Below are 15,715 nucleotides of genomic sequence, written 5' to 3'. Positions count from 1 at the left end.
TTTGGATTTTCTTCTTGGGGATTTTTGTTTTTTCCCGCTCGCTTCCTTCCTCCGCTCCGGCCCCGCGGCCTCGGCTGCCCCCAGCGCTGCCATCCCCCCCGGCCCCCCCAGCCCCCTGGCTCTGTGCCCGGCTCCCAGCGGCCTGAAAGTGAGTGGTCGGGGGCCCTGCCGGGGCTGTGGCTCCGCTGCCTCCTGCCCTCACCGTGGCTGGGGTAAACCCCGGCCCCAAGCCCCGCCGCAGCCCCTCTGCCGTCGTGTCGTGCCTGGGCACCTCTGCGGCGCCTGGGGAGCCCCCAAATCCCCATCCACCAGCACCCCCAACTGTCTGTCTGCTAGGGCCCTGCGACTCACCCCCCATGAGGACCCCCACAAGGACGCCCACGCTGGTGGCTGGGCCCAGCTGGGTGTCCCCCGCACACCCCTCAGCCCCCGGGGACAGGGCTGCAGCCCAGGCTGAGAGGTGGCACCGATGGCAGCGGGCACCCAGGCGCAGGGGGGGAGGGAGCACCCCTCTCCCGGGTGTTGTGCCACCCCAAAACACCACATTGCAGCCACCGCGCACCCCAAAAAACCCTGCCAGCCAAAAGAAACAAGGAACTGCCAAGGCATGAAAGTGGTGGAAATCCCCATCCCGGCACGGCTGGGCCCACGGCGGGGTCCGAATCCGGCCGCCCCCAGCCCCTGGCAGGGGAAGGGATGGACACGCAGGACAGGGCTCAGACGCTGCCCGCGTCTCCGGGGGGACACCCAGAGCACAAGGGGGTTCAGCAAGCGGGATGGGCTCAGGGCGAGCGGGACTGGCTGTAGGATGCGGCCGCAGCCTCCCCGCAGGCCATAGATTGGGAAGCCGGGGCGAGCGGCCGGGATGCTCCCTCCCTTCCTCCGAGCGCAGCATCCCGCTGCCCTGGTGGGATAAACACCCGCTTCCTGCCCTTAATCAGCTCCAGAGGGGTTGGGGGGGGGGGGACGGGACGACAAGGGGGAGAAAAAAAAAAATCTCTGGAAAGAAAAACTCATTTCCTGCGACAGAAGAAAAAGATAAAGTCTGGACTCATTAAAGTGAACTTTACTGGGGAGAGACGGGAAAGAGCCAAACACAATGTCCTTGAAATTTCCTCCGCGCGGCTCCGTCCACGAAAACAGGATAAAGCCGCTTCCGCTGTCTCTGCCGGAGCGCGCTGGGGGGGGTTTGGGGGGAGCGGGGCTGGGGGTCGGCTACAGCCTGTCGAGGTGGGAGCAGACCTGCTGGAAAACCTCCTCCACGGAGCCCTCGGCGTTGAGCTGGGTGCAGAGGGGTTAGCTGGGGGGATCACCTGAGGGGACGGTGCGGCCGGAGCTCTTCCAGGGATGGATTTTGGCCGCAGACGGAGAAATCGGGGCCAATTTAGGGTAAAAGGGTACAGGGCCATCCTTGGAGGGGGTCTCTGTATCGGGAACCGGAGGGTCCGGCCGGCTCCAAGGGGTCAAGCCCACCCCAAACGAGCTAGGATTGAGTTTTTCCCCCTTCCCTCATCGTCCCCTTCCATCATTTCCCCTCCCCTGGGACCCCGAGCCATGGGGCTGGAGGGTGCCAGCGTTGGCCACGTCCCCACTTACCTGGCGGACGATGCCTCTGCTCTTGTAGAAGGCAATGACGGGCTCGGTGGCCTTGTAGTAGGTCTCCAAACGCTTCTTGATGGTCTCCTCGTTGTCATCCACCCGCCCGCTGGTCTCACCCCGCTTCAGCAGGCGTTTCACCATTGTCTCCTTCCCTGCGTCCACGTAGAGCAGCAGCGTGGGGGGGGCAATCTGTGGGCAGGGGGGACATTGTCGTCACCATGCCGAGCCGGCATGGGTCCTGTTTGGTTTGGGGAGATGGTGGCGGTAAGCATGGGGGTCACAGATATCCCCACACCATCCTCTGCCTTCTTCTGGATGGGTCTAGGGGCCACTGGGACACTGGTGGCCCCCAGACCCATGCAGGGGGAGGCACAGGGACACCGTGGCCAAGCCCTGGCTCTCTGCCATCACCATCACACCGGCGCTGTGGTCATCCTCTGAGGACACCCTGGAGAGATGTCCCCTCCCACTGTGCTCTGGGTGCAGGCTGTCCCCAAGGCAGGGGGACCTGCTGGCTGGGACGGTGCCCAGTTTAGACCCTGCTGGGATGGGATCTTTGCTGGGATGGGGAGGCTGGGCTGCTGCTGGCACCATGGAGACCCTCTGCATGGATGGTGGGTGGCGTGGCATGGCATGGCATGGCATGAGCCCTCACCTTCTTCTCAAACTCCTCTCCCTGCTTCACCTCGCGGGGGTAGCCATCGATGAGGAAACCCTTGGACACGTCCGCTTTGGCCACCATGGCGTCCCGCAGCATGTCCAGCACCGTGTCCTGGGGAGGAGGGGACAGAGCTGCCAGGGCTGACGTGGGACAACGTGGCCCCCCCAGCACCCAGCGCCCCCAGTCCCTGCCGCAAACCCCTCCGGGGGTGGCAAGGACGGAGGCGTCCCTGGGCCACGTGCCATCCGTCACCGTGGTGTCTGGTGTCCCCACAGCCACCCCTGCCTGCACGCCCCACCGTGCCACAGCCGGCGGCCCACGTGGACTCACCAGGGGCACCAGCTCGCCCTTCTCCATGATGGCCTGCAGCTTCTTGCCCCGCTCCGAGCCCGAGCTGACCTCTGCCCGCAGCAGGTCCCCCGTGGACAGGTGGGTGTAGCCATACTTCTGCACGATCTTCTCACACTGGGTCCCTTTCCCGGAGCCGGGGCCACCTGCAAGTCAGACGAGGGCCACATGTGCCCCAAGCCACGGGTAAGGAGCTGGAGGGGTACATGGAAGCAGCAGCACAGACCCACAGGAGTCCCCAGAGCCTGGTGAGATGGGGGACAGCATCCCCAAGCCCAGCACCTGGTGGCACCCAGGGTATCACCACCCCATCAGCACCCAGGACATCACTGTCCCATTGGCACCTGGCCATCACCACCCCAAACAGGCACCCAGAACATCACTGCCTGATGGCACCCAGGAGATCACCACCCATCCAGGACCCAGGACATCACTGTCCCATTGGCACCTGGCCATCACCACTGCCTGATGGCACCCAGGACATCACCCCCAGGTGTTTACCGTCACATTGCCCTAGATGCTGCCACCCCATGCCAGAGGTGCCCTCCTGGTCCCGACATACCCCACCACGGCCCTGAGGAAGCCAGGCTGGAGCCATGGCCACCCCACAGCCTCCAGCCTTGGCTCCCCAGCCCTGGGCACTGGCTGCTCCCCACAGCCCCCCAACCCCGGAGGCATGGGGACAGGGGGCTGCGCTGTGGCCTTGACCCTGCCAGTGGCAGGGCCCATACAGCAACTTACCCACCACGAAGATGATTTTGTGGTGCTTGAGTTTTTCTGGAGAAGAGAAAGAAAAAAAACAATTATCAAAAGCCAGAAAGCCCGTTGGGGAGTGAGGTGTCCCCGGGGGGTGCCAGATCTGGGGCAGGCATCCCCGGGGATGGAGGGGACCGATCCCAGAGCCCTGGGGGGGGGAAGGTGGAGAGGGAAGCAGCCGCGTGTCCCCCTCATCCTCGTCACCTGGGCAGGTCGAGATGGCCGGGCTGGACATGGCTGAGCACAAAGACCCCACGGTGCCTCGGCCGCGGGGCTAGAATCCCACTGCCACATGGTGTCCTGGAGACGGTCACTGTCCACAGCTCCACTGCGGGCGAGGACCGGCCACATCCATCCATGCGGCCACCTTGTCACCCTGGTGGGCTAACGGGGGCTGTGGCAGGCTCAGCTTGGCATGGCCACCTCGAGCGCCTGATGCGACTGACCCATGTCGGTCCCTGGGCCTGGTGGCGGAGGTGCAGGTGGCACTAACCACCCTGTCCCCTGCCGAGCCCCCAGGCGCAGGGTCCTGCACCACCTGCGGGATCCGGCCCAGCCACGGCGCAGGGCGATGCCGGGGTGCGATGCCGCGGGGCGAGGCAGAACTAAAAATAAAGCCGAGCTGCTCTGGGGCCGCTTTCCCATCTCCTGATTACAGCCGGCTGAAATTTCAACTCCTCCGGCACCTGGCGATCCCTGGGGCTGGGGACAGAGCCAAGTGGCTGGTGGGGACCGAGGGGACATGGGGTACATGGGGGGCTGGAGGGATGTGGGGGACGGACAGAGGGGAGGGACGTTTGGGGGGACATACGGGAGGGGTGGAAGGGGGATGGAGAGGAGGGATATAAAGGGGACCGAGGGGATGCATGTAAGGGGGATGGATTTAGGGGGGACGGATACAAGGGGGATGCAGGGGGGACAAAGGGGTGGACACAGGAGGGACAAAGAGGACGGACGCAAAGCAGATGGATGCAGGAGGGACGGACGCAAGGCAGACGGAGCACTCACCTGTCGACATGCTGCCGCGGTCCAGGCACAGGAGCACTTCAGGCTGCAAGGGAAGAAGAGCAGGATGAACAACTCAGCATGGAGGGGACATGGGGTCCCCAAGGCTGGGGTCTGGGGAGACAAGGGCTCTCCCTTCCCTGCCATGCCGGTGCCCAGCTCCATGGCCAAGCCGGGGTTGGGTCTTCTGCCCCGCCAACGGCCCAACCCCCGGCTTGGCCCTAAAACAGGGAGCTGGGGACCTCTGCTCCCACGGCCATCACCTGCCTGGCTCCCGGCAGCCACCCACCCCATCCGGCTGCGGTGAGGGCTTCCCCATGCCAGGTGACGCGAGGTGACGTTACCGGCTTCCTCCCCTGCCCTGACCACATCCCTGTGCCTGGGGTGCTACCTGCCAGCCGGAAACCGGCTCGGGTTGACCGGTGTCACCAGGACACTCAGTGATGGAGGCAGCATCCCCCCAGCTCCCCATAGGCTTTTTTTTTTGGGGGGTGCCCTAAGGGGGGGCTTGCAGCACTCCATTGCACCCCCATCACCTCGGGGGGGAGTTTGGCCACCCTGCCTGCCCGCACCCAGCCCCGCAGCACCCGACCTGCTTGGCCACAGCGCGTCACCCCAAACCGGCTGGACGGGGTGCTGGGATGGTGCATCCCGCAGCCAAACGAGCTGGCGGCCGCTGACGAGGTCGTGTTACAGCCGGGAAAGGGCAGGGGCTAAGTATGGCCGGGCTGAAACCGGCACTGGGTCACGTCCCACCTCGCTGCGGGGCCGAAGACCTGGGATGGCCCCCGTGGGGTCTGGGTGGGGCTGGGAGGGTGCAGGACCCCTGGGGTCCCTAATTGTGGGGGGTGCTGAGCCCCAGGACTGCTGACACCGACCTCGGTGGGGCCACGGGGGGCTGGGGGCAGCCCTGGCCCTCGGTGCAGGCTCAGGGCCTGATCCAGCGCAGCGCTGGGCCCATGGGTGCAGGGTGCGGGTGATGTGGAGGTGCCTGGCCCTGAGGAGGTGGGGAGGGGGTGCCGACCGGGGAGCCCGGCGGGTCGGGGCTGGGGAGGGGGCTGGGTGGGGGGTGCAGTGTGGCCTGGGACTCCCCAACAAAGGCCATCACGAGATGCACCCCAGGGTGCTCCCACCAACCTCACCTCCCCGCCAGCTCCAACCCTCCCCCACCCCCACCCATCGGCATCCAGCTCCCCCCGCCGGGACCCCAGGCCCAGAACTGGGCTGCTCCAGCACCCCTGCAACCCCTCCAGCACCCCCTGCAAGCCCCCAGCACCCATGCAATGGCTCCAGCACCCATGCAAGCCCCCCAGCACCTATGCAATGGCTCCAGCACCCCTGCAAGCCCCCCAGCACCTATGCAATGGCTCCAGCACCCCTGCAAGCCCCCCCAGCACCTATGCAATGGCTCCAGCACCCCTGCAAGCCCCCCCAGCACCCATGCAATGGCTCCAGCACCCCTGCAAGCCCCCCAGCACCCATGCAATGGCTCCAGCACCCCTGCAAGCCCCCCAGCACCCCCTGCAAGGCTTCCAGTGCCCATGCAAGTGCCTCAGCACCAATGCCCCCAGCACCCCACGCAAACCCCCCCCGCACCCCCTGCAGCGCTCCCCGTTCCCAGCCGGTGCTGCCAGCCCCCCCGGGGGCAGGGGCCGGCCGGGCACCACCGGGCCCCCCGTGAGCCCCCCCCAAACGCCGGTGCCGCAGTGACACCCCCCCCCCCCCCGCCAAAGCCGGGTCCGGGAGTGGCTGCGGCACCGGGACCCCCGGGTCCGGGGGGACACTGGGGGGACACCGGGGGGACACTGACCTCTGGGCGCGGGCCGGGGCCGGGCAGCTGCCTGCGGTCCTGCCCGGCGATTTTTACCGCTATATATAGATCGCTGCGCCGCGGTGCATGCCGGGAGCGGGTCTCTGCCGCCCAGCGGGCAGGGGACGGGCAGGGGACGGGCAGGGGACGGGACCGGCGCCGCCCCCCGCAGCATCGGTCCTCCCGGCGGGGGGGGGCTGGGGGAAGGGGTGCGGTTAACCCCGGCACGGCCGAGGGGTGCGGACCCCCCCGGGCCGGGGGCTGCGCTGCGCCCCCCCCCCTCCCCCCCCCCGTGCCTCAGTTTCCCCATCTGCCGGGGGAGCCTCCACCCTGCTGGGCTTGGGGTCCCCGAGGTATCCCCGGGGCTCCCCGCGCCTCCTCTCCCAGCCCCTCGGAGGGGACAGCTGTCCCCATCCCTGTCCCCATGTCCCCGTCCCCCCACAGCACCCTGGCTGGCACCCCCACCCTGCCAAACCTGGGAGGGAGGGTAAAGCCCCGGGGGTGCAGTGGCCTTACCTGCCTTTCCTCCTCCTCCTCCTCCGTGGCTGCAGAGACCCCACCCCAAGGCCCCGTGACCCCAGGGCAGCTGGCTGGGGGTGACACGAGTTGGGGAGGTCTCAGCTGCCACCTGCTCCAGGGCAGGCGGGGGGGGGATGGCTCACAGCTGGGGCCGGCCAGCTGCCGGACACGGGTCCCACCCGGACACACGGGTCCCACCTGGACACAAGGGTCCCCTTCCCGCATCCCCCTGAGCGCCCAGGGCCAGCACCGCTGTGGGCTGGGGGTGCCGAGACCCCCTGCGATGGCACTGCCACAGCCACTGCCCAGCCCCAAAAACTCAGCCCAGAGCCAGGGCCCAAGGCAACAGACTGCAGCAATATTTATTCCTGTACAAACCATTACAAAACGCAGGCGCCCCGCAGCTTCCCCCAGCACCACGACGGGGATGGGCCACAGCCAGAGGGAAACTGAGGCACAGAGCCCTGCCAGGGCTCAGCACCCAAACACACCCTATTTAGCTATTTTCCCCAAACCCACTTCTCCGCTGCTGAGAAATTAATAAAAAAAAATCCTCCCCCAGCCACAAGGTGCCAAGGGCCACTGCTGGCCCCCCCACTATGTGCTCACTTCTAAATAGTTTATAAGCGGTTAATAAATGATGAAGAGCCAGCCGCAGGCTGCTGCCGGGCCCCTTCGTTACCACTAACGAGCAGCCCCCGCTTGCTCCTTCGGCCTGGAAACCCAAATACAAACCCTGGGACCAGAAGTGGGGAGGCAAAAACAGAAGCCCCCCCAAAATCCCATCGCTCAGTCAGAAAAGGTTTTGACAGTGTGGGTGTGGGGTGCAGCGGTGCTGGGAGGGGCTGGGTGTTTTTGGGGTGCTGGGGCACCGAGGGTGGCTGTGTCCCACCGAAAACTGTGGGGTTCTGCTGAGGGAAGGATGCCTGTGGACTGGGATTGGGGTGCTGGGGACGGCAGAGGGGGGCTGAGCCCCAAGAGGAGGTCCCCCCACCCAGGGGGTTGGGGAAAACAGTCTCTGTGGTAGCCCCAAAAGTGATGCAACCCCAAACCGAGCTGAGGGGACCCGGCACCCCCCGTGCGCTCACAGGGGCTGCTACGTGCCTGGACCAGGATCGGCAGGATCTCACCCCCGTGCCTCCTGCCCACGGAGGAGGGGGACACCCCAAACCCTGCACTCACCACCTGCTCCCCTCAAAAACAGCTCAAAACCCAACACATCCCAGGTGCGAGGAGCCACCGTACACAACGGTGGTGGTCACGTGGGAGGCACCCAGTGGCACCCCGATGCCTGGCTCCCGCTGCTCCCCGCTCCCAGGGGGATGCAGGGGAACCCCCATCCATCCCAGCTCCAGGGGTCTGCCCGGCTGGGGGGGGGGGGGGGGGGCAGCCCCTAGGGCCAGGCGGGGTGGGAGAAGGTGATGTTGTAGAGGCCGGCCCAGCTGGCGAAGACTCGCTTCTCGGTGATGAAGCGATGGTGGTTGCCCTTGCGGCTCCGCTCGTTGTGGATGTAGGTTGTGCACTCGTCGGGGCCCTTTGGCTCGTAGTAGTGGTAGGGCAGGCGGCGGGGCGGGGGCCGGTGGCTGCAGTGGGGGGGAAGCGTGGGGTGAGCCCCACAGTGGGGCTAGGGGGCCAGGGTGGGAGCTCGGGGGTCTCCTTACCCACAGTAGTTGGGTGGCACCATGCCGTAGACGTGGACGGTGTCGCACAGCTCCACCGCAATCACCATGGTGAACCAGCCGGTGCTGAGCCACGAGCGCGACTTCTCCCTGGGGAGGAGAACGGGGGCAAGGTGACGTGGGTGACGTCACCCCCAACCTGCCACAGGGACCCCCCAGTCTGGTGCCACGGCCAGGGAGCAGACCCAAGAGCCAGCTCTGCCCCGGGGACCCAGAAAAGGGGGGGACACGGCGCAGGAGGTGGCTCTGAGGTACCTGTCCTTCCCCGTCTCCCCCCGAAACAGGTCATCAAACTGCTTCATGCGGCCGGGGGAGACGACGTAGGCCGTCATGTTGGGGAAGGACGCGCTGACACGTTGGATGATTTTCAGGAGGCTCTTCTGCATCTTGGCGGGTGGCCCCCAGAAGATGAAGATGGTCTCCGGGGTCTTGTTGACAAACTCCTGGGGTCGCTTGAGGACGCGGTAGAGGCTGGAGTGGGCCACCACACGGAAGCTGGTCTTGTTGCCCACATCAACCTCGTAGCCGGTGGTGGGAGCATCGTTCATGCGGATGGTGCACTCGGCCCCGTTGATGGCCGTGCCCAGGTGGGTGCCCAGGAGGTGGCTGGAGCTGGTGACAACGACGCACTGGTGGCAGCGGGCAGTCAGGGTCTGGGGACCACAAGTGAGCAGGTGACTTTTGGTGTCACTGCGACCCAGCAGAGAGGGATGGAGCTGGGACAGGGGACAAGGCACCGCCGTCCCCTGCAGAGCCGCTGTCCCATCGGAGGGGACGATTTGGCAGGACATCGGCAGAGGGTCGGATCCTGCGCCCACCACTGAGGCTGGACCCCGCCACCCAGCTCATACCTTGTTCCCACAGACGGGTAGGTACCCGCTTTTCACCCCCCACTTCTTGAGGTCGGGGGGCCGGCGGGCTCTGCCCCGCAGGCGGCTGTAGGGGAAGACCTCGTTCCTGCTGCCGGAGCTGTAGATGATCAGCAACATGATCAGGGCAAAGAGGACTCCCAGGGCGGCGGCGCGCTGGCTCTGCAGGCGGGGGGAGAGCGTCAGCCACTGCCCCCACCCCACAGGCATCAGCATCCAGCCCCGCTCCCGGTGGCACCTCCAGCGGGATGCCGGGTGTCCCCAGGGAAATGCCTGCTGTCCCCAGGGAGATGCCCCGGCACTCACCGTGCTGCCACTCATGTCTTTGTGACGGCCTCAGTGCACAGCGATCGCCGGCGTCCCGCGAGCACCTGCAAGGCACGCGGTCACCCCCAGCACCGGCCCCTCGCCACCATGCTTGGGCTCCCATCCCCAGACGGCCGGGCTGGTGCGGATACGGGATGAGCTGCCGGGCAGCCCGGCTTGGCTGTGCCGGAGCAGAACCCTGCGGGGTGGGCACCCAGCCCCATCCCTGGGTCCCACTTTCAAGGGGAGGACAAACCCCTGGCACCGGTACGGGGAAGGGAAACGCCGTGGGCAGAGGTTAGGTGAGCTCTGCAGTGCCAAGGAGCCAAACCTGACCGCGGCTCGTGCTGGGGAGATCCCCGCGGCAGGAGAGATCCCTGCGGCAGGCTGCGCTCCCGGGAGGGATTATCCCCCGCCGGTGGGGCTGAAGCCGCTCAAACCCGCAGGGTCAGGGAGGGTAAACCTGCTGCTCGCATTAAATCCCATTAAAACAACCGGCTCGGATCGGGGGGAGAGGAACAGAGACCTGCGCAACTCAGCTCACACATGGGCACAAATCCAGCCGGAGCTGGCAGGGACCTCTCCAGCCCCAGGGCCCGAGGCACACGGGGTGCACCCCGGGTGCTCGCCCCTGGGGGGACCTGCTCGAACCCCCACTTGCCCAGGCTCTCAGAAATGGACTGACCCAATTTATTTTTTAAAGACCTCATTAGTGAGTCACGGCCGCTCCTGAAATACTGGGAGCAATTGGAAATTAAAAAAAAAATTGAAGCCTCTTTACTAATTGCCCTGGGGGGAGCAGGGATGGAAAATTACGCAGCAGCCTGGGTTCAACCCCTGGGGGGACCGGGGACCCCGAAGGGCTCTCAGGGCCGGCGTCGATGGCTGGGAAGGTGCCAACCCACCCGGGGAGCCCCGGCGCGTCGGGGCAAAGGGGCCTCGCCGCGCACAGGCTGGGGAGCAGAATCGGGACCCTCGCTCCTGCCGCTGCACCCCGCCTCGCTCCCTCCATAGCGCTCAGGCCACGGGTGACCCCACGGCGGGGGCCCCGGGGGCTTTACCTGGGCAGGGGCTCTCATCTGCAGCGGGCGGCGAGCGGCGCGGGGGGTCCGGCACCTCCTCCTCCGCGCCGTGCGCCCCGCGGGGGCTGCCGGGCCCCTCCGGCGAGCGCGGCCATGGCGCGTCCCGGGGGTCACATCGCTGCTCTGCGGGGAAGGGCTGGTCCGGACCCGCTCCCCCCGCCCGCACCCCCGCGTGCCGCTGTTCCCCCAGCGCCGGATGCAAACCCTCCTGCATCCCGGGAAGTGAAATCCCCTCCCCCCCCCGGGGCGCAAACCTTCCTCCATTTCTACGTGCGGATCCTCCCCCACCCCGGCATGCAACCCCCCCTGCTCCCCGGGGCGCAGCCCTCACCCACCCCGGGGCGCAGCCCCCTCCCCTCCCCGCACCCCTGGAAGCGCCGGCCCTCCCCGGCAGCCCCGCTTTGCAGGAGCCGGGCAGGCCGGAGCCCGGCCGCGTCCAGGCGGGGAGGAGCCGGCCCCTTCCCCGCGCACCAGCACGGTGCGCGCCCCGCCCCCGCCATTCCGCCGTGCACCGGAGCCGCGGGTCGGGGCCCCCTGCACCGGCTAAACGGGCCCGGAGGGGACGCGCCCGGTCCACCGACCGCTCCGCTCCGCAGCGCGCCGCGATCCCGCTGCCGGTCCCGCTGCTGCCGCTGCCGATCCCGCTGCTGCCGGTCCCGCTGCTGCCGATGCCGCTGCCGGTCCCGCTACCGCCCGGCCCGCGGCCGCCGCCGCGCGCGCACGGAGCCCCGGGAGCCGCGCGCCGCCCGGGACGGGGGAGGGCCGCGGGGGTCCTAGCGCCGCCCGCGGGAACAGGAGCGCCGCGGGGGTCCTAGCGCCGCCCTCCCCGCGCCGGGCCCCGACGGGGCAGGCCAGGGCTGCTCCCGCCCCTGCGGCCCGGCCCGGCCCGGCCCGCCCCCGAGGGCACCGGGGCGGGCAGCGGGGGCGGGCGGCAGCGCTGCCCGCGAGTGCCAGGAGCAGCACGTGGTGCCTGACCCGCTGCCGGGCGCAGGGCCACGTTCTTGGGATGCCGCGGCCTCCCCCACGCTGGCCCGGCAGCCCAGGGCCCCTCTCTGGGGGATTTCGTGGGGCGAGGAGGGGACTCCACCGCTGACCGGGACCCGCATCCCCACTGCGGGATTTTGGCCTGGCCTTTTCGGCCAGGATGGCCAGGCCATCCCCGTCCAGAGGGATTTTGGCTCTGCTGTGCTGGTGATGCCCTTCCCGGCGTGGGGCTGTGGCAGCTGGAGCACCTGACAAAGCTCCGCGGGCTCTTCTGTTGGCGCTCGCCCGCAGGAAGCCGTCCTGGCAGCATCCCCAGGTCCCAGCCGACTCGCTCCTCACTTGACCCCAGCACTTGGCCTCAGCTCAAATGGGAGCAAACACGGATCCGTCTGCCCCTCCTGCCCCCCAGCCACTGCTGGGCCCACCCAAACACACGGCACCTGTTAGGGGTTCCAAGAGCCGCTGTGGCAACGGCATGCAGCCGGGCTCGGGGCCGCACACGTGCCCGTGCCGTGCCCCATCTCTCCGGGGATGCTGGAGCTGGCAGCCATCCTGCCTGTAGCCCGGCAGCGCTGAGCCCTGTGGGACTGAGGATCACCCCAGACCCAGCACGAAATCCACGCCAGGGCCAGTGTCCGTCCTGCGGAGACGCAGCTGCTGGTTCCGAAATAATCTTGACCGCCGGCTTTTGGCACCCTCCTCCGTGCTCAGGCTCAGCTCTACCCCCTTGTCACCTCCCTCCCTTATTTATAGCCCGGCAGGAGAGCAGGACAGCGCAGCCCTGCGACCAGCTGCCATCCCCCATGTCCCGCAGCCGCAAGGGGCACAGCATGGGGCACCACCAACTTAAAAATGCTTTTAATGGCCACGTTTGCTTTGGTCTGAATCCAAGGGCACTTGTGACAAGGCAACTTGGAGCCCCCGGGGTGCATGTGGCCCCTGGGCTTCCCAGCTGGGGGGATGCAGGGGACTGCAGGGACCTGCCCGAGTGTGAAGCAGCAGAAGGCAGCAGGATGGGGGAGCCCAGACCCGGCTCCCTGCAGCCCACACCCAGTGCCGGGTCTCAGGGTGCAAGTGGGGCAAGGACCATGGTGGAGCTTCATCCCTGGGAGGGGCACCAGCTCGTGGCCCTGGCGAGGCCGAGCTCTCCCGCCTCGTGTCGTGTTGGAGCCTAGCAGTCTGAATGTTTAATCCCGCATTAAATATTCATCCTGGTAGAGCGGGTGGAAAACCTTCATGGTGGTCGCCCTGGGTCCATCCGGGCAGGCATTCAGAGCTGATGGGGCTCCGTGGGTCCAGCTCATGCCCCCTGTGCACTGACATGGGGGGTCCCAGCCCACCCACTGGCTGGGGGAACCAGCCCTGCCTCTGCAGAGACGGAGACTCCCTGCTCCGGGGCGTGGCAAAAGGCTTCAACCATGGCACCGGCAGAGCCGAGACACGTCGTTGCAGGATGAGAACCACCCTGATGACGGCATCCCCGCTGCCTCACTCCACGGCTGGCGCCCTACCCGCCTGCCCAGGATGGGTGGGTGAAGGTGATGTTCCTCCTCTTGGCCCAGCGGGAGAAGATGGCTTTCTCGGTGATGAAGCGGTGCCCGGCGCGGCGGGCTTGCTCGTGCACCAGGTACATCCTGCACTCGTCCAGCCGGCCCTTCTCGAAGTAGTGGTAGGGCACACTCGAGTGGTTCTTCTCCCTGTTGGGAGGGGACGGGGTGGGTGTGAGACTTGGGGGGACACCGGGCCACCCCGCGCCCGCCCCTGCCGCCCCCTGCGCACCTGCAGTAGCTGTCGCTGACCATGCCGAAGACGCAGATCTGCTCACACAGCTCCATGGCCAGGATCATGGTGAACCAGCCCGTGCTCAGGAAGGAGCCGGACTTCATCCTGCAAAGCACCGCAGCCACGCTGGAGCGGGTGGCACGGTGCTGCCATCCCAGCTGGGCTATAGGTGTCTGATAGGGGGGACGGGTGCTATGGCAGAGGGACCCAACTGGGGCTCCTCGGGAGCCGGCGGTACCTGTTCTTCCCCGTCTCGTTCTGGAAGACGTTGTCGCAATACGTCATCTTCTCCTCAGTCAGGGTATAGACCTGCAGGTGAGGGTACGTCTCCACCACCTTCAGCAGCGCCTGGTAGGTCGAGCCCACCTTCTCCCGGTTCATCTTCTTCGCTGGCCCCCAAATGATGTAGAGGGTCTCCTGGGACTGCTGGAAGAAGTAGGGCTGGTTCCTCAGCAGCAGCGGGACGCTGGTGTGCGACACCACCCGGATGGTGCTCCGTGCCCCCACGTCCTCCTCGTAGCCGGCGGTAGGGGCGTGGTTCATGCGCAGGACGCACTCCAGCCCGTCGATGGCCTGTCCCAGACGCGAGCCCAGCATCTGCCCCGAGCTGGAGACAACGGCGCAGCGGCGGCACAGTGCTCGCTCCAGTGGCTGTGGGGAGACACACCGTCAGCCATCGGCTCCCCCTTCCCTCCCGCAGCGGCTGGACGTGCCGCAGCCCCATCTGCCCTTCCCTAAGGAAGGGGAAACCGAGGCACGGGTGGGTCGAGCTGTCCCACCAGCCCCAGCGCTGTCCTATCCCCACGCACCTTCCCGTCGGGGACGCGGCTGTACCCCTGGAAGCTGAGGCTGGTGGGTGCCACGGGGCCGCCCCGCTCGCCCGGGGCCCAGCAGCAGGGCCGCAGGCAGGCGTGGGAGCACAGCAGGACGTACAGCACGGCGACCACCGCCACGCACACCAGCGTTAGGAAGAGCCGGACCTGGAAGCGGAGCGGGGAGGTTTCTCCGGGCCCGGCCAAGTGCTCCAGCCCCGCGTCGGACGCAGGCGGCCCCGCGGTGCCGGGCAGCAGGAGCAGCCCCTCGGAAGCGGGTGCCGGGGTGCGGCGGGTGCCGGGGTGCGGGACGCCGGCCGGGGCGCAGCGAGGAGCCGCAGCGGGGAGCGCTGGGTGCCTGCGCCTCGCTCGCTTCCTGCAGGCGGCCATGGCCCCCGCGCCGGGCGGCCCTGCTCGGGGCCGGGGCTCCGCGCTGCCTGCGGGGACCGGCTGCTGCCGGCCTGCGGCCTCCCCCCGCGCTGCTGTCGGGGCGAGCGGCCCCCCCGGTGCTGCCGGGGTCCCCCCGGCCCCTCGTGCCCGCCGGGGCCCCGCACCCTCCGTCCCAGCGGGTACTCACCAGCGTCTTCATCCTCGGGGGGCCGGCGGGCCGCCCGGCAGGGTCCGGGGGTCAGCCGGGAGGCGGGGGCTCGCACCCTGCATGCAGAGCGGGCTCAGCGGCGGCACCGGCGAGGGGGGGCACAGGGGACCCCCGAGGGGGGGGGGTGTCTCCCAGCGGGAACTCCCCTCTCCCCAGTGCCCCAGGTGTTCCCCCCCCCCCCCCCCCCCGATGCCTTGTGCCGGGACTCCCCGGGGCCGGGAGCTCCCCGGGATCCCCCCGAGTCTGAGACCTCCCCATGCCCCGGACAACCCCCCCCGTGTGCCCCCTCCCGCCGCGGGGCCCCGCGGGTGCAGGGCTCCCCCCCCCCCCCGGGCAGGGCCGGAGCCCGGGAAGGGGCGGCCCCGGTACCCGGTACCGGCCCCACTCACCGCGCCCGGAGCCCCCGCGGCGGCGCCGCTCCCCGCCGCTCCCCGCATCCCGGCCGGGCGGCACCGGGCTGGGGCTGGCGGGGCCGCGGCGGGGCGGAGCGGAGCCGAGAGGGCACTGCCGGGACCGGGACCGCCCCCGCCCGGCCCCGGCCCTGAGCTCCGGCTCCTCCGGGGACGCGCCCGCAGCCCAGCACCGCTCGCCCGCGCTTGTGGCCCCAGGACCGGCGCACAGCACCGAGCCCGGCCCCGGTGCTCCGGGACCGACCCCGCTCCCACCTCGTGTGCCCCGGGACCGACCCCAGCACCCAGCCCACGTGCCCTGGTACCGACCCCGGCACCCATCCCGTATGTCCTGCGACCAACCGTGCTGGGACCGACCCCGGCACCCGCGCCGTGTGCCCCGGGACCGACCCCAGCCCCAATTTCTCTCTACGCCTCCTGCTCTGCCCTCTCAGGCTTCCCTCCAGCCCGGGGGTCCCCCGCAGCCAACCCCCGTGTCCCAAAGCCCCTTTCTCC

General features: G+C 68.5%; 3 protein-coding genes across 9 annotated transcripts; all 3 read right to left on the bottom strand.

The window, feature by feature from the left end:
• Positions 1 to 1,046: 1,046 nt before the first annotated feature.
• Positions 1,047 to 6,273, bottom strand: AK1 (adenylate kinase 1). 2 transcript variants are annotated; one of them, XM_075519810.1, is made up of 7 exons: positions 6,180 to 6,273; positions 4,373 to 4,415; positions 3,350 to 3,385; positions 2,591 to 2,754; positions 2,255 to 2,371; positions 1,597 to 1,788; positions 1,047 to 1,281 (listed from the first exon to the last, which is right to left on the bottom strand). In XM_075519810.1, the coding sequence occupies exons 2-7, from the start codon at positions 4,380 to 4,382 to the stop codon at positions 1,216 to 1,218; spliced, it is 585 nt and encodes a 194-aa protein (XP_075375925.1). In that variant the 5' UTR covers positions 4,383 to 4,415; positions 6,180 to 6,273; the 3' UTR covers positions 1,047 to 1,215. The 2 variants fall into 2 exon arrangements, with proteins under 2 accessions (XP_075375925.1, XP_075375924.1); XM_075519809.1 differs by lacking the exons at positions 4,373 to 4,415; positions 6,180 to 6,273 and adding an exon at positions 3,569 to 3,727.
• Positions 6,274 to 7,950: 1,677 nt separating this feature from the next.
• Positions 7,951 to 11,261, bottom strand: ST6GALNAC6 (ST6 N-acetylgalactosaminide alpha-2,6-sialyltransferase 6). 5 transcript variants are annotated; one of them, XM_075519706.1, is made up of 7 exons: positions 11,216 to 11,261; positions 10,614 to 10,752; positions 9,553 to 9,617; positions 9,229 to 9,408; positions 8,633 to 9,030; positions 8,360 to 8,467; positions 7,951 to 8,281 (listed from the first exon to the last, which is right to left on the bottom strand). In XM_075519706.1, the coding sequence occupies exons 3-7, from the start codon at positions 9,565 to 9,567 to the stop codon at positions 8,092 to 8,094; spliced, it is 891 nt and encodes a 296-aa protein (XP_075375821.1). In that variant the 5' UTR covers positions 9,568 to 9,617; positions 10,614 to 10,752; positions 11,216 to 11,261; the 3' UTR covers positions 7,951 to 8,091. The 5 variants fall into 5 exon arrangements, with proteins under 5 accessions (XP_075375821.1, XP_075375823.1, XP_075375824.1 ...); XM_075519708.1 differs by having other exon boundaries at positions 10,614 to 10,757; positions 11,175 to 11,241; XM_075519709.1 differs by having other exon boundaries at positions 10,614 to 10,757; positions 11,216 to 11,232.
• A 1,199-nt stretch (positions 11,262 to 12,460) lies between these two features.
• ST6GALNAC4 (ST6 N-acetylgalactosaminide alpha-2,6-sialyltransferase 4) lies at positions 12,461 to 15,354 on the bottom strand. Of its 2 annotated transcripts, XM_075520011.1 has the most exons (6): positions 15,200 to 15,354; positions 14,790 to 14,866; positions 14,210 to 14,380; positions 13,639 to 14,051; positions 13,398 to 13,505; positions 12,461 to 13,315 (listed from the first exon to the last, which is right to left on the bottom strand). In XM_075520011.1, the coding sequence occupies exons 2-6, from the start codon at positions 14,799 to 14,801 to the stop codon at positions 13,126 to 13,128; spliced, it is 894 nt and encodes a 297-aa protein (XP_075376126.1). In that variant the 5' UTR covers positions 14,802 to 14,866; positions 15,200 to 15,354; the 3' UTR covers positions 12,461 to 13,125. The 2 variants fall into 2 exon arrangements, with proteins under 2 accessions (XP_075376126.1, XP_075376127.1); XM_075520012.1 differs by lacking the exon at positions 14,210 to 14,380.
• Between the last annotated feature and the right edge of the window lie 361 nt (positions 15,355 to 15,715).

The sequence above is a fragment of the Mycteria americana genome, chromosome 17 (assembly GCF_035582795.1).
Source record: "Mycteria americana isolate JAX WOST 10 ecotype Jacksonville Zoo and Gardens chromosome 17, USCA_MyAme_1.0, whole genome shotgun sequence".
NCBI classification, from domain to species: Eukaryota; Metazoa; Chordata; class Aves; order Ciconiiformes; family Ciconiidae; genus Mycteria; species Mycteria americana.
The sequence above is the reverse complement of the archived record's forward strand: the minus strand, read 5'-3'. Positions and strand labels throughout refer to the sequence as shown.